The sequence below is a fragment of the Patagioenas fasciata genome, chromosome 27 (assembly GCF_037038585.1).
Source record: "Patagioenas fasciata isolate bPatFas1 chromosome 27, bPatFas1.hap1, whole genome shotgun sequence".
Lineage (NCBI taxonomy): Eukaryota > Metazoa > Chordata > Aves > Columbiformes > Columbidae > Patagioenas > Patagioenas fasciata.
Genome location: NC_092546.1, coordinates 6,841,217 through 6,864,266, shown reverse-complemented (window position 1 = coordinate 6,864,266; position 23,050 = coordinate 6,841,217). Strand labels below are relative to the sequence as shown.

Below are 23,050 nucleotides of genomic sequence, written 5' to 3'. Positions count from 1 at the left end.
ACACTCGTTCCTCACCTTGCCCGAGGAGCTGCGGTGCCGATACCCAGCTTTCCTCTTCGCTTCGCACCTGTAAAACAGACAAACAACCAAACTTAGATAGAGGCAGAGGGCATATCTTCCCTCTGACACCACACAGCGACCCACCTGCTTACGGCGCTCTGCTCGGCTCTTCCCTCACTCTTTCGTGCCATGTTGTCCCTCTGCATCTGAAATCAAGATATTGAACAAGTCACCCAGATGCTCATCAATAGCTTGACCATTGCACAGGTCTGCTTTCTATTCAGGAATCCCACCCGACACTCTAATTGAGTCCCTAAAACACTGGGGAACGGACTGTCAGCTCCCCCGCCCACAGCTACTGCATCCCAGATGACCGCACAACCTTTGCCTACACAATTTAACACGTCAACAGATTAACCCTGGACTCCTAGAGCTCACTCCACCCGCCACTGACTCCACACCGCCGGGCAGAGCAGCTCCGACCCGAATGCGCACGTGCGCAGACAAACGCGCCACGGAACGCTATGGACGACACGACCGCAACGGCACCGAAAACGCTCTGCAACGACAGCGACGCCAAAACCAGAGACGGCATCAATCCAAATGCCCTGCAGGGAGGCAGTGATGAGGCAAGGAGCCTCTTCTGCAACCCCAGGAAAAAGGAGCTGAACATCACGGCCCCTTATGAGACGGCGGCACTGGCGCACTCACACGCAGAGACGGCGGCACTGGCGCACTCACACGCAGAGACGGCGGCACTGGCGCACTCACACGCAGAGACGGCGGCACTGGCGCACTCACACGCAGAGACGGCGGCACTGGCGCACTCACACGCAGAGACGGCGGCACTGGCGCACTCACACGCAGAGACGGCGGCACTGGCGCACTCACACGCAGAGACGGCGGCACTGGCGCACTCACACGCAGAGACGGCGGCACTGGCGCACTCACACGCAGAGACGGCGGCACTGGCGCACTCACACGCAGAGACGGCGGCACTGGCGCACTCACACGCAGAGACGGCGGCACTGGCGCACTCACACGCAGAGACGGCGGCACTGGCGCACTCACACGCAGAGACGGCGGCACTGGCGCACTCACACGCAGAGACGGCGGCACTGGCGCACTCACACGCAGAGACGGCGGCACTGGCGCACTCACACGCAGAGACGGCGGCACTGGCGCACTCACACGCAGAGACGGCGGCACTGGCGCACTCACACGCAGAGACGGCGGCACTGGCGCACTCACACGCAGAGACGGCGGCACTGGCGCACTCACACGCAGAGACGGCGGCACTGGCGCACTCACACGCAGAGACGGCGGCACTGGCGCACTCACACGCAGAGACGGCGGCACTGGCGCACTCACACGCACCCGCAGAAAATCTGCGGCACGACCTAAGAACTTCTTCCCAGCATCTTGAAGTGCCAGTCCCTGGGACTGGAGGGGTAGAGAGCAGAGCTGCTGATGCAGCCCAGATCGACACCATAAATCACAACTGACCAGAAACATCCAAAATGCAAGAACCGTCCACGCTTTTGGTTGATGATACAAAAATCCAGCACCTGATTGGCTCTACGCCAATTGGCACCGGCATTCCGGATCCCGGGATGGCACCTGAGAGGCCCGTTGGGCCCCCGGAGTGCAGCGAGACCCCGGGATCATCTCACAGGCGCGAGGCAGGCTTCCCGAGCTACACGACAACGCAGACGCAGGTTAGAGCTGCCCTGCCCGGCACGTGCTGGCATCGCTCTGTAAAGTTGCCTGGGCCCTTTACACACCCAAAGGGGACTTTTACTGGACAGCCCTTTCCCTTATCAGAACTTCACCCCCATCCCTGCGATTCCCGGCCCCTTCCCAGCCCCCGTGCCTCCACTTATCTTTCAGAGGGCCGAGGGACCGAATCCACCTTCGACAGAGAAAACGCCACGTGTGCTAACGGAGATGTTCCCGCATCGTCAGGTTCCTCTTCAACATCTACGGTAACACGGGAAAACGCACGCTCACTAAGCCATGCCAGCACATGGTATCGCGGGGTAAACGCCGACCCCTTCCGCAACACCCACCTCCTAAGTTCCTCGGCGTTCCGTTCGGCACGTCGTGTCACGGGTGCGGTCACAAACTCTCATCGCTCGTGGCAGTTAAGACAGTGGGAAGCAAAAGAACTGTAGAGTTTGGAGCGAGTCCCCAGCCCCACGCTCCTCCTCGCCCCTACCCCGGCTCACCAGAAACGCTCCTCCGAGTCCAAAGGGCCCAAAAGGAGCCTGCAAAACAAGAAGGAAACGCTGAACCTAGTCACCGGGCGACACCGGGCTCCTCGACACCCGGCACCGCCTCACCTTCTCGGCTGCTGGCCGGCGTGCGGCTTTGCCCCTCCGAGTCGGTCCGCTGTACCTGCGAAAACAAAGGCACCTGCTCGGACGCTGCCCGAAAACAGCCCGCCCGTAGACGGGCCCATCTCCCGCTCCTTTACCTTGGCCGCTCTCCCACCTGCCTCCCCACCCTTGCTTTTGACTGCAACGCTGTTGACCACAGAGGTTCAGCTGCTGCCTGTAAAACACAACCCAAGGACGCTCACACCTGCACTGGCAACACGGGACCCGAAACGAGCTGCTGCTTCGGCCCGACGCTCATTGTTCGCCTTGCCCGAGGAGCTGCGGTGCTAATACCCAGGTTTCCTCTTCGCTTCTATGAAAGAGACAAATGACCAAACTTGCATAGAGCCACACGGCACATCTTCCCGCTGGCACCACGCACCGACCCACCTGCTTATGGCGCTGTGCTCGCCTCTTCTGTTGCTCTTCCGTGCCAAGTCATCCCTCTGCCTATGAAATCAAGGTATTCAACAAGTCACCCAGACGCTCATCAACAGCTTGACCATTCCAGAGGTCTGCTTTCTATTCAGGAATCCCACCCGACACTCTAATTGAGTCCCTAAAACACTGGGGAACGGACTGCCAGCTCCCCTGCCCACAGCTACCGCATCCCAGATGACCGCACAACCTTTGCCTACACAATTGAATCTGTCAACTGATGAACCGTGGACTCCTAGAGCTCACTCCACCCGCCCCTGACTCCACACCGCCGGGCAGAGCAGCTCCGAGCCGAACGTGCACGTGCGCAGACAAACGCGTCACAGAACGCTATGGACGACACGACCGCAACGGCACCGAAAACGCTCCGCAACGACAGTAACCCAAAACCAGAGACGGCATCAATCCAAATGCCCTGCAGAGAGGCAGTGATGAGGCAAGGAGCCTCTTCTGCAACCCCAGGAAAAAGAAAAAGGAGCCGAACGTCACAGCCCCTTACGAGACGGCGGCACTGGCGCGCACACACGCAGAGGAGACGGCGGCACTGGCACGCACACACGCAGAGGAGACGGCGGCACTGGCGCGCACACACGCAGAGGAGACGGCGGCACAACCTAAGAACTTCTTCCCAGCATCTTGAAGTGCCAGTCCCTTAGACTGGAGGAGTAGAGAGCAGAGCTGCTGAAGCAGCCCAGATTGACACCATAAGTCACAGCTGACCAGAAACGTCCAAAATGCAAGCACCGTCCACGCTTTAGGCTGATGATACAAGAATCCAGCACCCAATTAGCTCTACGCCAATTAACACCGGCATTCCGGATACCAGGATGGCACCTGAGAGGCCCGTTGGGCCCCCGGAGCACAGAGAGACCCCGGGATCGTCTGACAGGCGCGAGGCAGGCTTCCTGAGCTACACGACAACGCAGACGCAGGCTAGAGCTGCCCTGCCCGGCACGTGCTGGCGTGGCTCTGTAAAGTTCCCTGGGCCCTTTACCCACCCAAAGGGGACTTTTCCTGGACAGCCCTTTCCCTTATCAGAACTTTACCCGCCTCCCTGCGATTCCCAGCCCCTTCCCGGCCCCCGTGCCTCCACTTATCTTTCAGAGGGCCGAGGGACCGAATCCACCTTCCACAGAGGAAAACGCCACCTGTGCTAACGGGGATATTCCCGCAGTTGTCGCTTTCTCCATCGTCGCCTACGGTAAGGAAAGCGCGGACACGCATGCTATCGAGCGCCCAAATAATATTTATCCGTAGTAGCCTACGGTTCGTTGCTCACCTTGGCTGAGTTCTGGGAGGTACATTTAAATGACCCACCGGGGGTCGCCGCACGCTGCAAACGTTCTGGAGACTAGATGCTTCTCCAGGAGAAGAGATTATATTAACAACTATTACTACAGCAATACAAACCAAAAAACAACACTCCATCTCCATTGTAGTCAGGAGTTTGGGAAAATGCAAAGCATCTGGAAACAAATCAACAAATGAAACATAATGACAAACAACCTTTCTACTACAGCTGCTACTGAACCTTTGCTGCTCCTGAAGCTCTTACGTCAAACAGACACCTCCGCTTGTCCAAAGACATCTGCCCGCTTGGATTAAAGATCTCAAAAGCTGCCAACTGCTGAAGGAGCAGCAGAGAACCACCACCCAAGCCGCCCTGCAGCAGAATGAGCTCCCTGCCCGGGGACCCGGGCTCAAATACCCAGGGCTCCGCCCACCCCTTCCCACAAGCCCCTGGGAAAGGGGCGGGGTCATTCACCCCAGACCCCCTCACCACCCTTACCAAATTACCTGGAATCTCACTGAAAATGACAGCGCCTGCACTTTATTGCTGCTATTGCAGCTACAATGAGATTGAGCATGGATTTCAACTTAGCTTTTCTAGGGAGCAGATAGAAAGTGAAATACAACCACCAGCACTCCAGCATCTTCATTGTAATCAGGAATTTCAGGAAAATGCAAAGCACCTGGAATTGAATCAACAAATGAAACATAATGACAAACAACCTTTCTACTACAACTGCTACTGAACCTTTGCTGCTCCTGAAGCTCTTACGTCAAACAGACACCTCCGCTTGTCCAAAGACATCTGCCCGCTTGGATTAAACATCTCAAAAGCTGCCGACTGCTGAAGGAGCAGCAGAGAACCACCACCCAAGCCAGCCTGGAGCAGAATGACCTCCCTACCTGGGGACCGGGGCTCAAATACCCAGGGCTCCGCCCACCCCTTCCCACAAGCCCCTGGGAAAGGGGAGGGGTCATTCACCCCAGACCCCCTCACCACCCTTATCAAATTACCTGGAATCTCACTGGAAATGACTGCACCTGCACTTTATTGCTGCTATTGCAGCTACAATGAGACCGAGTACGGATGTCAACTCAGTTTTACTACGGACCAGACAGAAAGTGAAATTCAACCACCAGCGCTCCATCTCCATTGTAGTCATGAATTTCGGGAAAATGCAAAGCACCTGGAATTGATTCAACAAATGAAACATAATGACAAACAACCTTTCTACTACAGCTGCTACTGAACCTATGCTGCTCCTGGAGCTCATACCTCAAACAGACACCTCCGCTTCTCCAAAGACGTCTGCCCATGTAGATTAAAAGGCTCAAAAGCTGCCGAGGGGAGGGGTCGATCGTCCCAGGCCCCGCCCACCACCCTTATAAAATCACCTGGACCCTAACTATAAATGACAGCACCTGTGGGAGATTTAAGGGATTTTCTTAAGGTTGTTGTGCGGATGGGTTTCTGTTACATAGATATTTATTTCTGAACTAGACAAAGCGACTCCGAGGCCGGCGCGAAGGCTGAAAAACAATACCTGTTATGAGAGTGAGGTAATTCTATAATAACAAGACCCGAACGTGGACGATATCCGATCAGCCGACGCGTGTTTGGAACGTGGACGCTTATCGGGAAATAACTGTGTATATAAGGAGGCTTGTCTCTGTAATAAATGGCTTCGCTTGAATTCTTATGGAATTGCGTGGAGTCCGTGAGTTTGCGCCCTCGCGAGCGGTGACCCTGACGTGATCCCTAAGGAGAATTTACGGAAGGCGCGCGACCCTGTTGGGTTTCCTCGGGCCCTGTCGGACTCCATCGAGCCCTGTCAGGCTCCGTCGGGCTCTTTCGAGTTTGCTCGGGCCCTATCAGGCTCCGTCGGGCCCTGTCAGGCTTTGTCAGGTCCTGTCAGGTTTGCTCGGGCCCTGTTGGGCCTTGTCGGGCGCTGTCGGGTTTGCTCGGGCTCTGTCGGGCTCCAGCGTGCCCTGTCGGGTTTGCTTGGGCCCTGTCCGGCTTTCTCAGGCCCTGTCGGGTTTGCTCGGGCCCTATCGGCCTCCGTCGGGCCCTGTCGGGTTTCCTCGGGCCCTGTCGGGCTCCATCGAGCCCTGTCAGACTCCGTCGGGCCCTTTCGGGTTTGCTCGGGCCCTGTCGGGCTCCGTCGGGCCCTGTCGGATTTGCTCAGGCCCTGTCGGGTTTGCTTGGGCCCTGTCGGGCTCTGTCGGGCCCTGTCGGGTTTCCTCGGGCCCTGTCGGGCTCCATCGAGCCCTGTCAGGCTTCGTCGGGCCCTGTCGGGTTTGCTCGGGCCTGTCGGGTTTGCTCGGGCCCTGTCAGGCTCCGTCATGCCCTGTCGAATTTGTTCAGGCCCTGTCGGGTTTCCTCGGGCCCTGTCGGGCTCCATCAGGCCCTGTCGTGTTTCCTCGGGCCCTGTCAGGCTCCGTCGGGCCCTGTCGGGTTTGCTCGGGCCCTGTCGGGTTTGCTGAAGCCCTGTCAGGCTTCGTCGGACCCTGTCGGGTTTGCTCGGGCCCTGTCGGGCTCCATCGAGCCCTGTCGGGTTTGCTCGGGCACTGTCGGGCTCCGTCGAGCCCTGTCGGGTTTGCTCGGGCCCTGTCGGGTTTGCTCGGGCCCTGTCGGGCTCCGTCGGGCCCTGTCGGGTTTGCTCGGGCCCTGTCACGCTCCGTCGAGCCCTGTCGGGTTTGCTCGGGCCCTGTCGGGTTTGCTGGGGCCCTGTCGGGTTTTCTGAGGCTCTATCGGGTTTGCTCGGGCCCTGTCGGGCTCCATCGGGCCCTCTCGGGTTTGATCGGGCCCTGTCGGGCTCTTTCAAGCCCTGTCAGGCTCCGTCGGTCCCTCTCGGGTTTGCTTCGGCCATGTTGGGCTCCATCGGGCCCTGTCAGGCTTTGTCAATCCCTGTCGGGTTTGCTCGGGCCCTGTCGGGTTTGCTCGGGCCCTGTCAGGCTCCGTCAAGTCCTGTCGGGTTTGCTCGGGCCCTGTCGGGTTTGCTCGGGCCCTGTCGGGTTTGCTCGGGCCCTGTCGGGCTTCGTCGGGCCCTGTCTGCTTTCCTCAGGCCCTATCGGGCTCCTTCGGGCCCTGTCTGCTTTCCTCAGGCCCTATCGGGCTCCTTCGGGCCCTGTCGGGTTTGCTCGTGCCCTGTCGGGTTTGCTGAAGCCCTGTCAGGCTCCGTCGAGCCCTGTCGGGTTTGCTGAAGCCCTGGCAGGCTTCGTCGGACCCTGTCAGGTTTGCTCGGGCCCTGTCGGGCCTTGCCGGGCCCTGTCGGGTTTGCTCGGGCTCTGTAGGGCCTTGCCAGGCCCCATCGGGCTCTGTTGGGCCTCGTCGGGCTCTATCGGGCCCTGTCGGGCCTTGTTGATCTCTGCCGAGCCTTGTCAAGCTCTGTCAGGCTTTGTCGAGCCTAATCAGGCCCTGTCGGGCCCTGTCAGACCTTGTGGAACTCTGTCGGGCTCTATCGGGCCTTGTCAGGTCCTGTTGGGCTCTGTCAGGCCTTGTTGTGCTCTGTTGGTCTCTGTCAGTACCTGTCAGGCCTTATCGGGCTCTCTTGGGCCTTGTTAAGCTCTGTCAGGCCCTGTCAGGCACCGTTAGGCCTTGTTGGGAAATGTCAGGCTCTCTCAGGCCTTGTCAAGCTCTGTCGGGCTCTGTCAAGCTCTGTCGGGCCCTGTCAGGCTCCATCAGGCCTTGTCGGGCTCTGTCGGGCCGTATTGGGCCTTGTCAGGTCCTGTCAGGCTCTCTCGGGCCTTGTCGGGCTCTGTCAGGCCTCGTTGGGCTCTGTAGTGCTCTGTCAGGCTCCGTCAGGCCTTGCCGGGCCCTGTCGGGCTCTGTTGGGCCCTGTCAGGCTCTGTCAAACTCTGCAGGGCCTTGTCGTGCTGTGTCAAGTCTTGTCGGGCTCTATTGGGCTTTGTCGGGCCTTTTCAGGCTCTGTCAGGTTCTGTCGGGCCCTGTCGGGTTCTGTCGGGCCCTTTCGGGCTCTGTCGGGCCTTGTCGGGCTCTGTCGTGCCCTATCAGGCCTCTCAACCTCTGTAGGGCTCTGGTGGGCCCTGTCAGACTCTGCTGGGCCTTGTCAAGGGCTGTCGGGCTCTGGCGGGTCCTGTCGGAGCCTGCTGGGCCTTGTCAAGCTCTGTCGGGACTTGTCGGGCTCTATTGGGCCCTATCAAGCACTGTAGGGCCTTGTTGGGCCCTGTTGAGTTCTGTCAGACTCTGTCAGGGCCTGTCGGTCCTTATCGGGCCCTGTCGGGCCTTGTCAAGCTCAGTCGGGCTTTGTCGAGCCTCGCTGGGCCCTGTCAGGCGCTGTTGGACCTTGTGTAACTCTGTCAAGCTCTGTCAGGCTCCGTCAGGCCTTGTCGTGCCCTGCCAGGCTCTGTCAGGCTCTACTGGGCCTTGTTGTACTCTATCAAGCTCTGTCGGGCCCTGTCAGGCACCGTTAGCCTTGTTGGGAAATGTCAGGCTCTGTCAGGCCCTGGTGGACTCTGTTGGGCATTGTCGGGGATCTGTCGGGCCTTGTTGTGCTCTGTTGGTCTCTGTCAGGCTCTGTCAGTACCTGTCAGGCCTTATCAGGCTCTCTCGGGCCTCGTCAAGCTCTGTCAGGCTCTGTCGGGCCTTGTCAAGCTCTGTCGAGCTGTGTTGGGCTCCGTCAGGCCTTGTCAGGCCCTTTCAGGTCTTGTCAAGCTCTGTAGGTGTTTATCGGGCCCTTTTGGGCGCTCTCGGGCCTTGTCAGGCCCTGTCAGGCTCTGTCGGGCCCCGTAGCATTCTATCGGTCTCTTTCAGTAGCTGTCAGGCCATGTCGGGCTCTATCAGGCTTTGTCTGGCTTTGTCAAGCTCTGTCAGTCTCTGATGGGAGTTGTCAAGCTCTTTCGAGCTCTATCAGGCCCTGTTGGGCTCTATCAGGTGTTGGTAGTTAGGGTCTTGTGTTCGGAAGATCTCGCGCTGTACGGGAAGATAGTGGCCCCTCCCCTGATAGGTGTAGTGTTTCGTGTGTTATCTGAGCAGGCGAATGTGACGTTGTAAAACTCAAGGTATATATTGCTTTATTACCTACCAATAAATGCCATTTGCCATCCACCACATTGGTGTCTGCGAGCTGATGGACCGAGTGACCTGAGGGTGGTTGCCGTGCCGTTCCTGAACCAGGACACCTATGTTGCAGGGTGAACCAAAACACCTAACCCTAACCCTAACCCTAATGACGCTAACCCTAATGACCCTAACCCTAACCCTAAACCCTAACCCTAACCTTAACCCTAACCCCTAACCCTAAACCTAACCCTAACCCTAAACCCTAACCCCTAACCCTAACCCATAACCCTAACCCCTAACTCCTAACCCTAACCCCTAACCCTAACCCCAACCCCTATACCCTAACCCTAACCCCTAAACCCTAACCCTAACCCCTAACCCTAACCCGAGGGGCCTATACAGGACACGCCCCTCCGAAAGGGCACAGACTGTCAGGGGCGGGGTTGGGGTGTGGTTTTTCTCAGGCCACGCCCTTAAAGGGAGAAACCAGCCTGGATATCACTCTATAAAAAGTTAAAATGAACTGCTATTAATCAGATGTATTTTGCTGTCTTTTTATTTTAACTCAGAGATAATTAATACCTGTCATGTTTTTGCACAACCCCAAAAAGCTGTGGTTAAATTTAGAGAGTCATCACTCACTGTTTTCTAAATTCATTTTACATCTATATCTTTTAATGCTATGTTGGGAATCATTACCGCCTGGGAACTGTTTCATACCTCCATTTATAAACAGCCACTATTTAGTGATTCCTTCTTATTTCTCTTTAAAAAACAAAAGAGTCTAAAGTTTTGACTCTATTCGGTTCAGAGCTTTGCTGCCTCCAATCTCACTCATGGCTCTGTTATAATTTAAGAACTCCCATTACTTTCCAATGCTATTTAAAAATCTAAAGCTTCTTTACTTTTTTCCTATACAGCCACTCATGTCTGTAGTTTACTTCATAGCGGTTGTTCAAATGTAGCTACTAATGACTCCTAATTAGTTTTCTGCCTTTATCATTTAAAAGGCATTACAAACTATGCGGTTTTTTTAAACTATGATACTGTTTGGGAATAATTACTCCCTAGTTCACCAAGTAATAGCTGAAATTAAATTTAGTTATTACTCATACCTAAATAATTTCATTTATTTACACTTCAACGCTTTTATAATTACCTTACTACCAAGTGGATTAATCTTGCACACATTTCTTATTATATATATATAAACGAGTTTTTTTTTCTCTACAGGTATTACTTCAAGTTAATGTTCCACTATTTATATTCCACTGTTTTTAGTTTTATTGTATAAATTGGTGGTGCCCCGTTTCATGGTAATCCCGGGTAATCTGGGCCAGGCTCTCACCACCTTCAGTGTAAAAATGAGTCACCTTACCACTGCAGGGGGCGTCTCCCCAGAGCGGAGCAGAGGGGCAGAACCCCCCCAAACCTGCTGCCCACGGGGCTGGGGATGCAACCCAAGATATTATTTCCAGGCTGCAAATGCACATTGACAGCTCGTTCTAATTTTCATCCCCCAGCATGCAGGGCTACTCTCCATCCCTCCACCCCAGCGTGGATTGATACGGGGGGGTTGTCCCAACCCAGGTGCAAGGCTGCCAAAAAGCCACCCCCCAGCAGAGAGACGGACAGGCAGACAGACAACCCAAAAGCAGAGCAGGGTGTCCGGTCCCAAGGACCGTGGAATGGGCAGCGAGAGGCTGCGGGGAGTGAGACACTGTAGGCAGCACACGAATTCATATATAGTAAAAAGTCTTTATTAAGAAGGCTTTGAAGTCAAAAAATAAAACTCTTGATACAATTTTCATAACCGTCAAGTCAGCTCAGCAAATATATAATCAGTACTCTAGCCATGTAAGGTTAAAGGTCCGTTATTTTCTTTTTAAAATAAAATATATTTTAGTTTTTAAAATTTATTCAATAAAGTACATATTTTCCTATAAATTCCCTACATATACATAAAGAGGTAAAAAATAAAAAAAAATAAAACCTAAAACAAACAAATCAAAACAAAAAAAAACAACCACAAAATAAAAAGAAGATGGAAATTTGTCTGGTTTTTGTGACATGGCGTGTTAACCTCGCCCCCTCCACCCCACGAGCTCCCCGGCCTGGCCCCTCCAGCCAGGACCCCAACCTCTCATTACGCATTTCTGGGCAGTTTTCACATTGGCAAAACAGAAGATAGACCTGCATTACAAAAAAAAAAATATATATATATATATATATATATTTATAGAACCATCGAGAATCATCCAAAAAAATAACTACGTACAAAAAGGACAACAACAAAAAATTATAATAATAATAGAATGATTTTAAAAAAATAAAAGACAACCCTTGCGTGTCCTAAAATAAAAAGTGCAACCGGACCTTTTCTTTCTGTTTATTTAACTTTGCAAACTGAATACTGTTATTTGGGAAGGACTGTTGAAGAACAGCTGGGCTTCCTCCCCCTGGCCGCCACAGCCAGGCGAAGAGTTAAAGCTATTCTGTAAACATCGGAGATGCCTCCTCTCTGCAGTTTCACACCCTCTTCCTCCTCATCTTCGTCAGCCCCCTCCCCCACCCCTCCCGACCCCCGATTTTTTGGCCACCCCCCCGCCCCGCCATCCTCTCCAGCCAGCACACAGCAGCCTCTCCATCCCGCCCCCCACCCCCTGCGCCCACTGGATCCGTTATTAAATAAAAAGGTTGATTTAAACAGTTTTCCGAGTCCTTAAAAATAAGTGTTGGGGTGGAAGGGGAGGGCTGGCAGCCCCGGCAAGCCGCGGCCTGGCTAAGAGAAGATGTGGATGGCTTGCGTGGCGGGAGTGTGGCATGCGGGGCACTCGGGCTCGGCTTTGCCGCAGATGCGCATGGCGCATTCCATGCAGAAGAGGTTGTGGCCACAGGGCACCAGGGCAGCAATCACCTCGCTCTCGAAACACACCATGCACTCCCGGGAGCTCTTGCGGGGCCCATCAGAACTGCTGGAATCGGTGGGCGAGCCCGAGGTGGCGGAGATGCTGCCAGGCAGGGAGGAGGAGGAGGAGTAGCCGGTGCTGTGGGAGAAGGAGGACAAGGAGCCCTGGGTGGGCAGCCAGGACAAGGTGCTGACAGGGTCGCTCTGGATGCGGCGAGCTAAGGGGTGCTCCAGGGCCCCCCCACCACCACTCTCAGGGAGGGTGGGCGAGTGGCGTGGCGTGGCTGTGCTGCTGTTGCGTCTCTGCGAGCCGTTGATGGAGGAGCAGCTGCTGAAGGCTTGCAAGGGGTTGCCCGAGCGTTCGAAGGGTGACCAGATGGTGGTAGTGGGTGTTGTGAGGTCGAGGGCCAAGAAGTCGAAGCCAAAGTCGCACTCCTCAGAGCCCAGTGGGGCTGGGGGCTCGCTGAAGGTGAAGCTGGAGCTGGTGCTGTAGGGGCTGGTGGGGCTGGCATCCGCCACCCGCCCGCTGTAGAAGGACTCAGTCGAGGTGCTGCCCAGGGAGCTGAGGCTGTCGTTGCGCAGGGCGGCCGAGGGGCGGCGGGCAGGGTGGGGGGCTTTGGCCCACAGGCCACCCGTGCTGCCCTGTAGGTCCAGGCAGACGTCGGTGCCGTTGGAGTGGAAGTCGTTGTCGGCGTTGACATCAATGAAGGAGCCTGTCCGCATGGTGATGTGCGCCTCGATCTCCTCCCTCGCCCGGTCCACGTTCTCGGGCATGCCCGTCACCTCAAAGACGGGCTCCTTGTCCCGGCTGGGTGTCACAATGTAGGTATGAGTCTGCTGCTGGATCCGCTTGATGGTGGCTCCTTTGGGCCCCACCACCAGCCCCACCACACGGTACGGGACCCTGACCTGGATGGTGGTCTGTCCCGGCAGGTTGGGCGGTCCCTGCATCGCTCCCGTCAGCCCGTTCACTTTGTTGCGTGTCGCCCGGATCACAGAGAAGTGCTCGGCGGCCGAGAGGATCTCCCTTTTCGCCATCTCCACATCCTCCTTCCTCCCAGTCACAATGAAAATGGGCTCCTCGCCCCTGACCGGCGTCTTGATGTAGGTGTTGGTCTTGGCACGAAGGGCTTTGATTTTGCAGCCTGCAGAGCAAGGAGAAAGAGAAAAAAAAATGACACATCAAAGCTGAGAGCTCGCGCGGTCGCCCTGTTTGCCCAGGATGGGGAGATGCGGGAGCAGCCGGAATCAGCTAGTCCCTTTTGTTCTGCACCCGCGGCACAGACACCCTTGCAGAGAGGGGTCCCTCCTGCCCCAAAGGCAGCTGGGGGGTCACAGCTTGGTGCTGGGGGCTGCACCAGCTCATCTGAGACATGTCAGGTTCCTGGCACCAGCCTGACCCTCTGCCATCACTTCCTCTGTGCTGCTGTGGGGACAAAGACCTGCGGAACACAGCCTGACCTGGCTCCCGAGGCCTCGGAAAGGCTGGGGCAGAGAGGGGACAGGGCAGGTAGCCATGAGGGCACTGCTGGGCCACTGAGGGGATGGGAAGCCAAGTTTACTCAAAAAGTGTTTGAGGTGCAAAGAAAAGAAAAGACACTGAAGATGGAAGGGAAGGAAAAGGCTCATTGGGGTCCTGCAGGTTTGTCAACACCTCTCAGCCAGCAGATGAACTCAAGAAACAGCCCTGGCTGTGCCCCCAACGGCAGCAGTGATGGCCCCAGAGGAACGGGGGATCCAGGGCTCCCTACAACCAGGCAGCACAGGCCCCCCAGCCCTGAGGGAGGAGACCCCAGGCAGAGGTTGCAGCATCCATCAGGGACAAAGGGGCTGCTGGGACATGATATAGCAGGAGACCAGGGCTTTGATACTAGCTCTGCCCTCACCTGGCACAACGCTGGGCTCAAAGAATGTCCTGAGTTGGGAGGGACCCACAGGGATCATCGAGTCCAACTCCTGTCCCTGCACAGGACACCCCACAGGTCACCCCGTGTGTCTGAGCACGGTGTCCAGTCTCTTCTTGAACACTGTCAGGTTGGGGCTGTGACGCCTCCCTGGGAGCCTGTTCAGTGTCCAGCACCTCTGGGTGAAGAACCTTTTCCTCATGTCCCACCGACCCTCCCTGGCACATCCTCTGCCATTCCCTTGGGTTCTGTCGCTGGTCACCGAATCCCTGCCCCTTCCCTTCCATGTGTGAGCTGGGTTCCAGCAGAGAGTCCCTGCAGCTCCCATCCCGCTCCTGCTCCACCCGGACTGGTCACTGTGGCTCTCGTCGAGGAGTCACCTGTGGCCACAAGCGCAGCATCGATCCCTGGCAACCCCAGTGCTGCTAATTGCACCCATTCCACCTGTGGTCCAGTGCACAGGCTTAATTAAATTCACATGAGTCAGGTGCAGTGGGAGCTCAGCCCAGCCGCCCTCTGCTCCGGTACACAAGGGCAAGGGATCCCCCATCTCCCACCCCCACGTATCCCCTGAGCTCTGTGGGACACCCAGAGCAAAGCTGTGAGCCTGCAAGGAATGAGGCTGCTCCATCAGAGGCCTGAGAAGGTCCCTGAATGCCGCAAACACCGCTGCTGCAGATCCACATCGACAAACAGCCACACACGGTGAGGGCTCAGCTCCGTGCACGCACGTGGTCAAGGTGCTGCAAGCGCACAGCTGGCTCCTCCACAAACAGCTCGCTCGGGCACTCCTCATCATCATCCTCCTCATCCTCCTCCCAGCGCGCCCTGAGGAAGGGCAGACAGCTCTTCCAGCTGCCGGGCTGAAGGGAGAGGCCTGAGGAGGATAAAGGGACTCAGGATGATCAGGCAGGTTTGTCCCAGTCAGGGAAATTGTCCCATGCTCGCAAGCAGCTGGATTAGCGAGCAGAGCTGTGACGGGGCCATGCTGCTCCTGGCAGACATGAGCATGGTGGATTTACCAGGGCACTGAGAATCATGAATAATCAGAAGTAAAAAGCTGTCAAAATAAGTGACTAGCATCTCTCCTGGGTGTCACAGCCCAGCTTTTTGGCAGCACTAACCCCTCCGATAGCCACACCCAGGGAGCCTCGGTGTGAGGACACCGTTTTCTCCAGACATTTCCTCCAAAATCCTCAAAAGCAGCTTGTACCAGCCAGCGTGGTCCCTGCCCGGCGCCCTGCTGCTCCGGGTTGCTGGCAGCTCCACATGTGCCCTGCAAAGGTCCCAGGTTGGGGAGGATCTGGGGGGGGAACCAGCAGATAAACAGCCAGACAGAGACCTGCTGAGATCTCCCTCCTAAGAGGAGAAACCCTCTGGATTTCATACAAGCCAGGCTGAAAGCATTTGGCAGCCACCTCCAAGCACTTGTTGCAAATCAATCCAGCGCTCCTCTCACCTTTCATTGCCCCAGGGATTCACTCCTGGCTTGAGGCAGCGGGACGAGCCCAAATTCAATCCAAATTCAACCATTTGTGCAACCAGCTGGGCTGCGGACAGCACAGAGCTGCCCTATTACCCAGAGCTGGGGAAGCCACTGAGGAGACACATGGAGGAATGTGGGTGGAGAAGGGTTTGTCCAGGCTTTTCCTAATTTAAGACAACAACTGGAAGGTGTATTTATGGCCTGGGGCATATGGTGGGGACAGCAATGTCCAGTGACTGGGGCAGGGCAGAACCAGCAGCCATCAAAAAGGTGAATTTTTTTTAAGCATGTCCCAGTTTCTGCGAGGCTGCCCAGAGTGAGGTGCCCACGACTCCCACATCTCCCTCCCCAATTTATTCTGGTACCTGCTATAAGTTCATACCCTGCTCGGCAAACAGGGACGCAAGCGCTGGCATCGGGACAGGGCGTCACCATGGGTTCTGCCGGTGCCTCCCACAGATACCAGCATCGCATCCGAGGTCCAAAAGTCACCCTTTGGAGCAGGAAGCAGCAATTTCAAGATCCAAAGGTATCAGGCAGCTGCCAGAAGCTGCTCAGGAGCCATGTCCCATGGGGGTACAGCACAGCAAATCTCTTCTCGCCCTGCTCCACTGGTGAGACGGAACTGATGCTACGGCAGCGCAAAATGGAGAAGTTGCTACTTGTGAGCCCTTCCTAGGGGCAAAGTCAGAAACCTGGGTTCAAAATTGAAGGGGTGCCTGGCTTGGGCAGTTCCGCCCTCCTCAAACAAGCAGAGCAGGAACAACACACACAACCCACGGTTGCTGGATGCTGCTGGAGCCACCGCAAGGTCAGAGCTGGTTTTATCAATCCTGGTATAAAAGGACAGTGACAGGTCTGGGGCAGTGAGGGAGCTTGGTCACTACCCCACCTCGGGGGAAACATCGGCCAGGGAAGCTGCTTGCCCCAGGCCATGTGTTGGTATCTGCAGCAGGAGCCTCAGCACAAGGAGCCTCCATCACCCTGACGCACCGGTGACAGCTCCGATGGGCACACTGGGGACAGAGCGACGACAGCACCAGGGTCTCCCCAGGGACCAACCTGTCCTGCTGCTGCCGCCGATCCCAAACTCCACCCAAGTCACCCCCCGGGCTGCAGGGACTCCCAGACAGCAGGTCTGAAATGTCCCCAGTGGGAAGGATAAGTATCCTCTGGCTGGGATTCAACCAGAAAAGCATCTAAACCCAGATGGGCCAGTGAGCTGCAGGTCTTCAATGCCAGAACTGGGGAGGAGATACAACCTCCTGGCAGCACAGCCCCTGTCCCCATCACACCCATGTCTCCTGGCCACAGCTGCTCCTGCCCATGCCCAGGGACACACTGACACCCCACGGCCAAGCTTCCCAAAAGCCAGACATACTCAAACGGCACAACACAGGTGGTTTAACCAGCAATCTGCAACTGGCGGAATGATCCACACCAGTAGGAGATATTTCAGGTGAGTCTCCACAAGCCCCCACCCGAGCATGCAGTGAAAACACCATCCCTGACAGCTGCCCCCCTCTGAAATTGGTGCCACACAACCTCGCTGGAACGAGACCATGGAGAGGACCAGGGGCCACCTGGCACTGCCGGTGACCCCACCACAGACGCGTCCTCACCCCAGCATCACCAGATCAAACACCGTATCCCAACCACACAGCAGAGGTCGGTATTCCCACGTTTTACCTTGCCAAGGGCCGGCGCACAGCATTTCAAGTCATAGAATCATTTAGGTTGGAAGAGACCCTTAAGATCATCTAATCCAAACATAACCTAAATCTAGCACTAAACTATGTCCCTAAGAACCTCATCTACATGTCTGTTCAACCCCTCCAGGGATGGTGACTCCATCGCTGCCCTGGGCAGCCTGTTCCACTGCTTTACAACCCTTTACATGAAGAAATGTTTTTTAATATCCAATCTAAACCTTCCATGGCACAACTAGAGGCCATTTCCTCTTGTCCTATCAAGAGAGGAGGAAAACAAGGGGTCAGACTTTGCTACAAGTCTATAAGCAAGGTGGCTTTAAAAACACTTTTCACATTCAAAACAAAACATCCCCAGAAGTGGGGGCAGACCCAGGGGTGCTGCAGCCCCAGCAGACCCATTCTCAACACCAGAGCCCAGGAGCGGCTCAGTCACCACGTTACAGCCTTTGTCACAGCTCCATGTCCCCACGGGCCCAGACGCATCAGGACAACCTGAACATGACAAAAAACAGAATCCCAGGGGATTCTCCCCAGGATGATGCGGTGATGGAGGCAGCAACTCTGGAAAAGTGGCTGCTCTCCCTGAATATCCTCTCTTGGTACCACCAGAGAGGACTTCACCCTCTGCCAAGAGCCCCGGTCAGACCAGGGCTGTGACCATTGCAAGAGCTGATGAAAACCAGCCCAGCACAGGCTGAGGCGGCGGGCAGGACGTGTCTCTCCATCCTCTGTGCCCCTGCTGCTCCCCAGGCAAGAGAAGAGCCCTGACATAGCTCAGCCCACTTGCTGATCCCCAGCACCTGCTCCGACATCAGGAGTTCTCCTCCATGTGAGGACAAAGGCAGCAGACCCGATCTCGGCCAGATCGCATCTCTCCCCAGGGAATTCTGTGCTTGCAGCGCCCAGCTCCGAGCTGTGAAAACCCAAGAAAGAGCAAACAGAGCTTTTCTGGAGAAGCCTTTGATGGCATCAACCAGAACTGTTCCCAGGACCCAGCTGATGCCTTGCACCCAGCCCTCTGGAGTGTGCTAAAAAGACGCGGAAAAGACGTTACCCTTCCTAAAAGGCTGCAGAGGAGACATTACCCTTTCGAAAAAGAAGCAGAAAAGATGTTACCCTTCCTCTTTCCCAGCTCTGCAGCATCTCCTGGCCTCAGATCCGGCGTTACGGTGCTCCCAGTCCCCTTTGTTCCAGGCAAATGGCACAAGACGCACCAGCACTGGAGCCAGCCGTGGAGAAGAACACGTCGCATCTCCATCGCATTCACTTCCCCTTTCGTGGAGTTCTTCTTCCCACCTCTCTGCAAACAGTAATTAATTCATCCTCACAACCACAATGTGGGAGAAAAAGCACATCGCAACTTTGTTTCTCCTGCAGACGCTGGGAGAAGCCAGGCAGCTCCCGGGCTCTGCGCCGCAGGCGGGAGAGGAGGGAAGAGACGTGAAGGCAGATACTCCAGCGATGCGATCGATCTGCGCCACTGACTTCAGGAGTTTCTGGCTCTGCTACGACTCGGAGGAGGGAGGAGGCAGCCAGGCTGTCCCCGAAGGACGCGGCGTGATGGGCAGAGGATGGCAGAGAGCAGCAGCCCGGAGCTCAGGAACACGAGCGGATTCATCACAGCGCCAGCCATCCACTGCAAGTTTACAGATGCTCGGACTGGCGCAGAAACCGAGGCCCGTGATCTCCCCGTGCATCCTCCAAGCACCAAAATGCTGAGCTCTGGATGGGATGAGCTGCCGTGTTTCATCCTGGATCTCCCCTTCAAGCATCCCAGCGTCTGCCACAATGGCAAATTTCCCGAATCCTTCGCAAAGCTGCCAACAGCACCTGTGTGCTGCAGATGGGGAAGCGGAGCCCGGGAGACGAGTCACGGTGGGTTCCATCCCACAAGAGCCTGGGGCTCTCGGCTGCACCGGCCGCCTGTCACCCTCTTGATCTCGTTTGGGCAGAAGCTGCTGGAAACACAGCTCCAAAGCCGGGACGCCGGGGAGCAACACCGGCACGGTGCCACCATGCACGAGTCACGGCGATTCTAACGTCCAGCCCGCCCCATCTCCCTTTTCCTCCATAATTTCCATCATCCCCACTGCTCTTTTTGCTGGTTACTGGTGCGGTGAGCCCACACCGTAACAATCGATGCCCACAGCACTTTTTGGGGAACACCCCTCCCACAGCAGGCGTCACAAACGGGCTTGCATGCAAAGACACGGCCATGCAACCCTGCCAGGCCACGCTGCCTCTGGGCTGCCGTGCAGGCAGGGAGGAGAAAAACCACAGATCCCAGCTGGCAGACATCGCTACACACCATGACCGGTGCTGATCCGGACGGGGGGGTCATGGCAACTGCCCCTCCAGCTCAGAAAACATAGATTTGCCTTACACAACAAAGATTTACCTGCTGAGCTGCTGCTGCTCCCTTTTGGAAAGGGTTAAATTAGTGGATCTGGAGGAGAGAAATTGGAAGAAAAAGGAGAAGCAGGAGAAATTGCGACTGACAGCATCTGTCCCACCTCAGCCCACGCAGGGCAAAGTGCATTGGTCTGATGGGCAAAGCACTGCCCCAACTGCCGGCACCTCCCAGCCATGGCCCCGTTCACCCCAATGGCTCTGGGGACAGCAGGACCTGTCACGAAGTGCCCCAAGAGCTGCTCTGCAGAACATGGTGGACGGGGAGAAGAAAAACAGCCTAGCTCCAGCTCAAGACCCTTCCAGGGCACCCAATATCCACATCTTCATCGCTCCCTGTGTTCCAAGCGCAGCGGCAGCACAAGCGCCCGCTTGGTCCTCAGGTCATTGTGTGGTTAAGCAGCGCAGGACGCACTAGAGTGACATGGTGGGGACATGGTCTGACCCAGCCCCGCAGTGTCACCAGCTGCACATGTCCCCACCGGGATGACGCCAGGCCCGATGAAGCACCCCCAGGGCTGGGCTCCATGCTGCTGCCACGGGGCTACTGAAGACCGAGGGACATTCACACAGGAGGACCTGGGGACCAGAAGGACCTGGGAACCAGCATGGGTGCAAGAGGGTGAGGCGATCAAGGAAGGCTCTGCTTGTTTTCGAGCTCAGCACCAGATCCTGAGGCAAGAGCTGTGAACGACCTCGGCATCACCCCTGCCCGGGCTGCATCGGCCTCACATGTCCCTGATTTGAAAAAGCTGCCGGTAGCACCCGAGAGCAGCCAGAGCACAAAGACACTCTGGTGATAGCCCTGTCCCGTTGGATGCTGCCCAACTGTACCCCCTGTTAGCGAGAAACAGGGGTGCCAAATGCCAAGCAGCCCTTCATGCCAAATGCCCAGCACAACAGGGCCACGGGACAGCATCTGAACAGGCCAGGAGCTGCAGAAAAGACAAGATCAGGAGAGGGGCAGGAACCACGTTGGGAAAAACCCCTGGGAGAGCTGATCCTGCCCGGGGCCGGAGCAGCAGCAAGTAACTCCAGCCCATCGCTGCCCCGAGTCCCCTTCAAGGCCACCGGCAGAACACGGTGCCCTCCCACGTCCCTCTTCTAGCTGGTACAATAATTTCTTTTGCAGCTCTTTTCCAGGAGCCAATGGAGCTCAGCAAACACCCAAACTGTGCACAAGGTGTCTGGGGCAGGCACCCGGGTGCACATTTAACTTGTCGGCGTGCAGGGGCACAGCACTGGGACCTCATCGCAACCCAAACACTCAGCCTCAGCTGCTGCGAGAATGGGTGCTGACCCAAACACAGCCATCCCTCCAACCTCCCAGAACTCGCGGAGCAGAGGCTTTTTCCGAAACACAATGGATGCATTTACGGGTTCACTTTCAAGTTGCCGGACCCCGGGCCTCTGCAGAACCTGCTGGCGAGGCCACTCAATCCAGGTCCCCATCCAGCCCAGGGAGAAGTGGGATTCCCCCCGAGCAGGGCCGGTGCTGTGCTCCCCTCCTCCAGTGACACAGCCGGTTGTGCCGCCCGGCTGCCCCAGCCGCGATCAGGAGCCCGGGGGGACCCTCAGCTGGGGCAGTAGGACCAGCCAGGGGTGTGCGGAAAGTTGGGAGCCGCGAAGCGGGGCCGGCTGGGAGGCAGCGCAGGCCAATGGGAAGCGCAGAGCATGATGTCACCGCGCTCATCACAGCATGGCTCTGGCTAACAAAGAGAACAATGAGGCTGCCCAGCTCCCTGCTTCCCCCCAAGAAAATAATGCCCCCTAAGCCCCCCAGCCCGCAGCCCCCGGGCCGGGGAGGGATGGGAACCCCAAAAGAGAGGGCACAGCTGGAGTGCCACAGCCCTGCATGCACAAAACACCCCCCAGCTCGGGCTCCCCGCAGCCGAACTGCCCCTTGCCGGTGGGATTCCTGTGGGTAGCAGCTCACCTTTTTTTTTTTCCTTTTTCCCTGTAAATCCTCTTCCCTGAGGTCTTTTTCTTTTTAAAGGTGAAAACTCTGGTGAAGGGGTTATTTCAGATCTCCTCCAGACAAAGCCCACGTCAGGCACACCCACCGGGGACAGCGCTGGGGTACGCCCGGGCGTCCTTTTGTGACAGCTGAGAGTGAGCAGGGCTTCAACCTCATCAACCAGCGGATTAATTACCATTTCGATAGGAACTCTGAGTTATCGAGGATCAATTACACGCCAAGAGCTGGAGGAAGGGGGGTGGGGAAGACTCAACTACAATAAAATTAAAGCTTTCGTGTCCCGCCTGTTCCCACGGACTTGCACGGCCGGGGAACTTCCCGCGTATCTCTCCCCCCCGCCCCGTGCCGTTTTGCTGGCTTATTAGAGTTTAATTAATATTTACGGAAAAGCACAAAGAGCTGCAGCTTCGGTGCTGAAACCCGCGGCGAGGGCGCGTCCGCGGGAGGAGTTCCAGGGCCGCGGGATTTGTCGCCGTTAAGTTTCCGCCTCCGAATGGAGACAAAGCCCCAAAACTGACCCAAATGCAGCGGGGCCGGGCGGGTGAGTCCCGCGAAAGGCGGCGCCGCAGCCCCGGGCCGGACAAAGCGGGGCGGGGGGGGCCCAGGGGTGTCCCCACGCGGGGCGGCGGTTACCTTGCCGGCCCACGATCTCGGCGACGTGCTCGGAGCTGGGCACGGGCACGCACTCGGTCATGTTCACGCTCTTCTTCCTGCTGCCCAGCGGCTCTGCCAGCAGCGCGGCGGGCGGCGCCAGGTGCGGGGCGAAGTTCCCGAAGGTGGCCGGGGGGGAGGCGGTGCCGGCAGCCGGGGGGGAGCCGCCGCCGCGCTCCCGCGTCTGCAGGCCGCCCGGCCCCGCTCCTCCTGCCGCCGCCTCCGGTTCCTCCGGCCCCGCGCCGCCCGCCTCCGCCGCCCTCAGCCCGCGCTCGCCCGCCTCCTCCAGCCCCAGCAGCGAGAACTGGTCCAGGGCGAACCTCAGGGCGGCGGCTTCATCCTGCGCCGGCGGCCCCTCCCGCTCGGGCTCCGGTGGTGGCGGCTCCTGGCCGGCGGGCGGTGGCGGGCTGAGCAGCGCCAGGCAGCGCGGCGGGCCGCGAGGGGGCTGTCCGCCCTCGGGCTGGTAGATGGAGCCGGGCATGGCGGCGGAGCGGCGGCCGCGGAGCGGAGCGGGCCGGGGCGGTGGCGGTGCCCGCCGCACGCCGCCTCACTGCGCGCGCCCCCCGCCGCGCCGCCCCCGCCCCGCCCCGCCCCGCCCCGCCCCGACGTCAGCCCGTCCCGACAATGGGCCGCGCCCCGCCGCGCGCCCCGCCGCGCGCGTGCGCCCGCCGCGGCCCCGCCCCCGCCGCAGGAAAGGGGCGGGGCCGGGCACGCCCCGCCCGGCAGCACGGCGAGAGCTCCGCGGGAGAGCTCGCGCTGCCCACGCGTGTCCCCCGGCACCGCCCCGCCCGGGGTTTAAGGCACAAGGTCAGCGGCCGGAGCCGGGCGGGCGGCACCGGGCGCGACAGCGGCCCGTACGGCCAGCACGGGAAG

General features: G+C 57.6%; 1 protein-coding gene across 3 annotated transcripts; it reads right to left on the bottom strand.

Annotated features, from left to right (window-relative positions):
* Positions 1 to 11,764: 11,764 nt before the first annotated feature.
* On the bottom strand, positions 11,765 to 22,749 carry MEX3D (mex-3 RNA binding family member D). Of its 3 annotated transcripts, none has more exons than XM_071799526.1 (3): positions 22,160 to 22,263; positions 21,485 to 21,750; positions 11,765 to 13,182 (listed from the first exon to the last, which is right to left on the bottom strand). In XM_071799526.1, exons 2-3 carry the CDS (start codon positions 21,702 to 21,704, stop codon positions 11,912 to 11,914), a joined length of 1,491 nt encoding a protein of 496 aa, XP_071655627.1. In that variant the 5' UTR covers positions 21,705 to 21,750; positions 22,160 to 22,263; the 3' UTR covers positions 11,765 to 11,911. The 3 variants fall into 3 exon arrangements, with proteins under 3 accessions (XP_071655627.1, XP_071655630.1, XP_065714302.1); XM_071799529.1 differs by lacking the exon at positions 22,160 to 22,263 and adding an exon at positions 21,910 to 22,153; XM_065858230.2 differs by lacking the exon at positions 21,485 to 21,750 and having other exon boundaries at positions 22,160 to 22,749.
* Between the last annotated feature and the right edge of the window lie 301 nt (positions 22,750 to 23,050).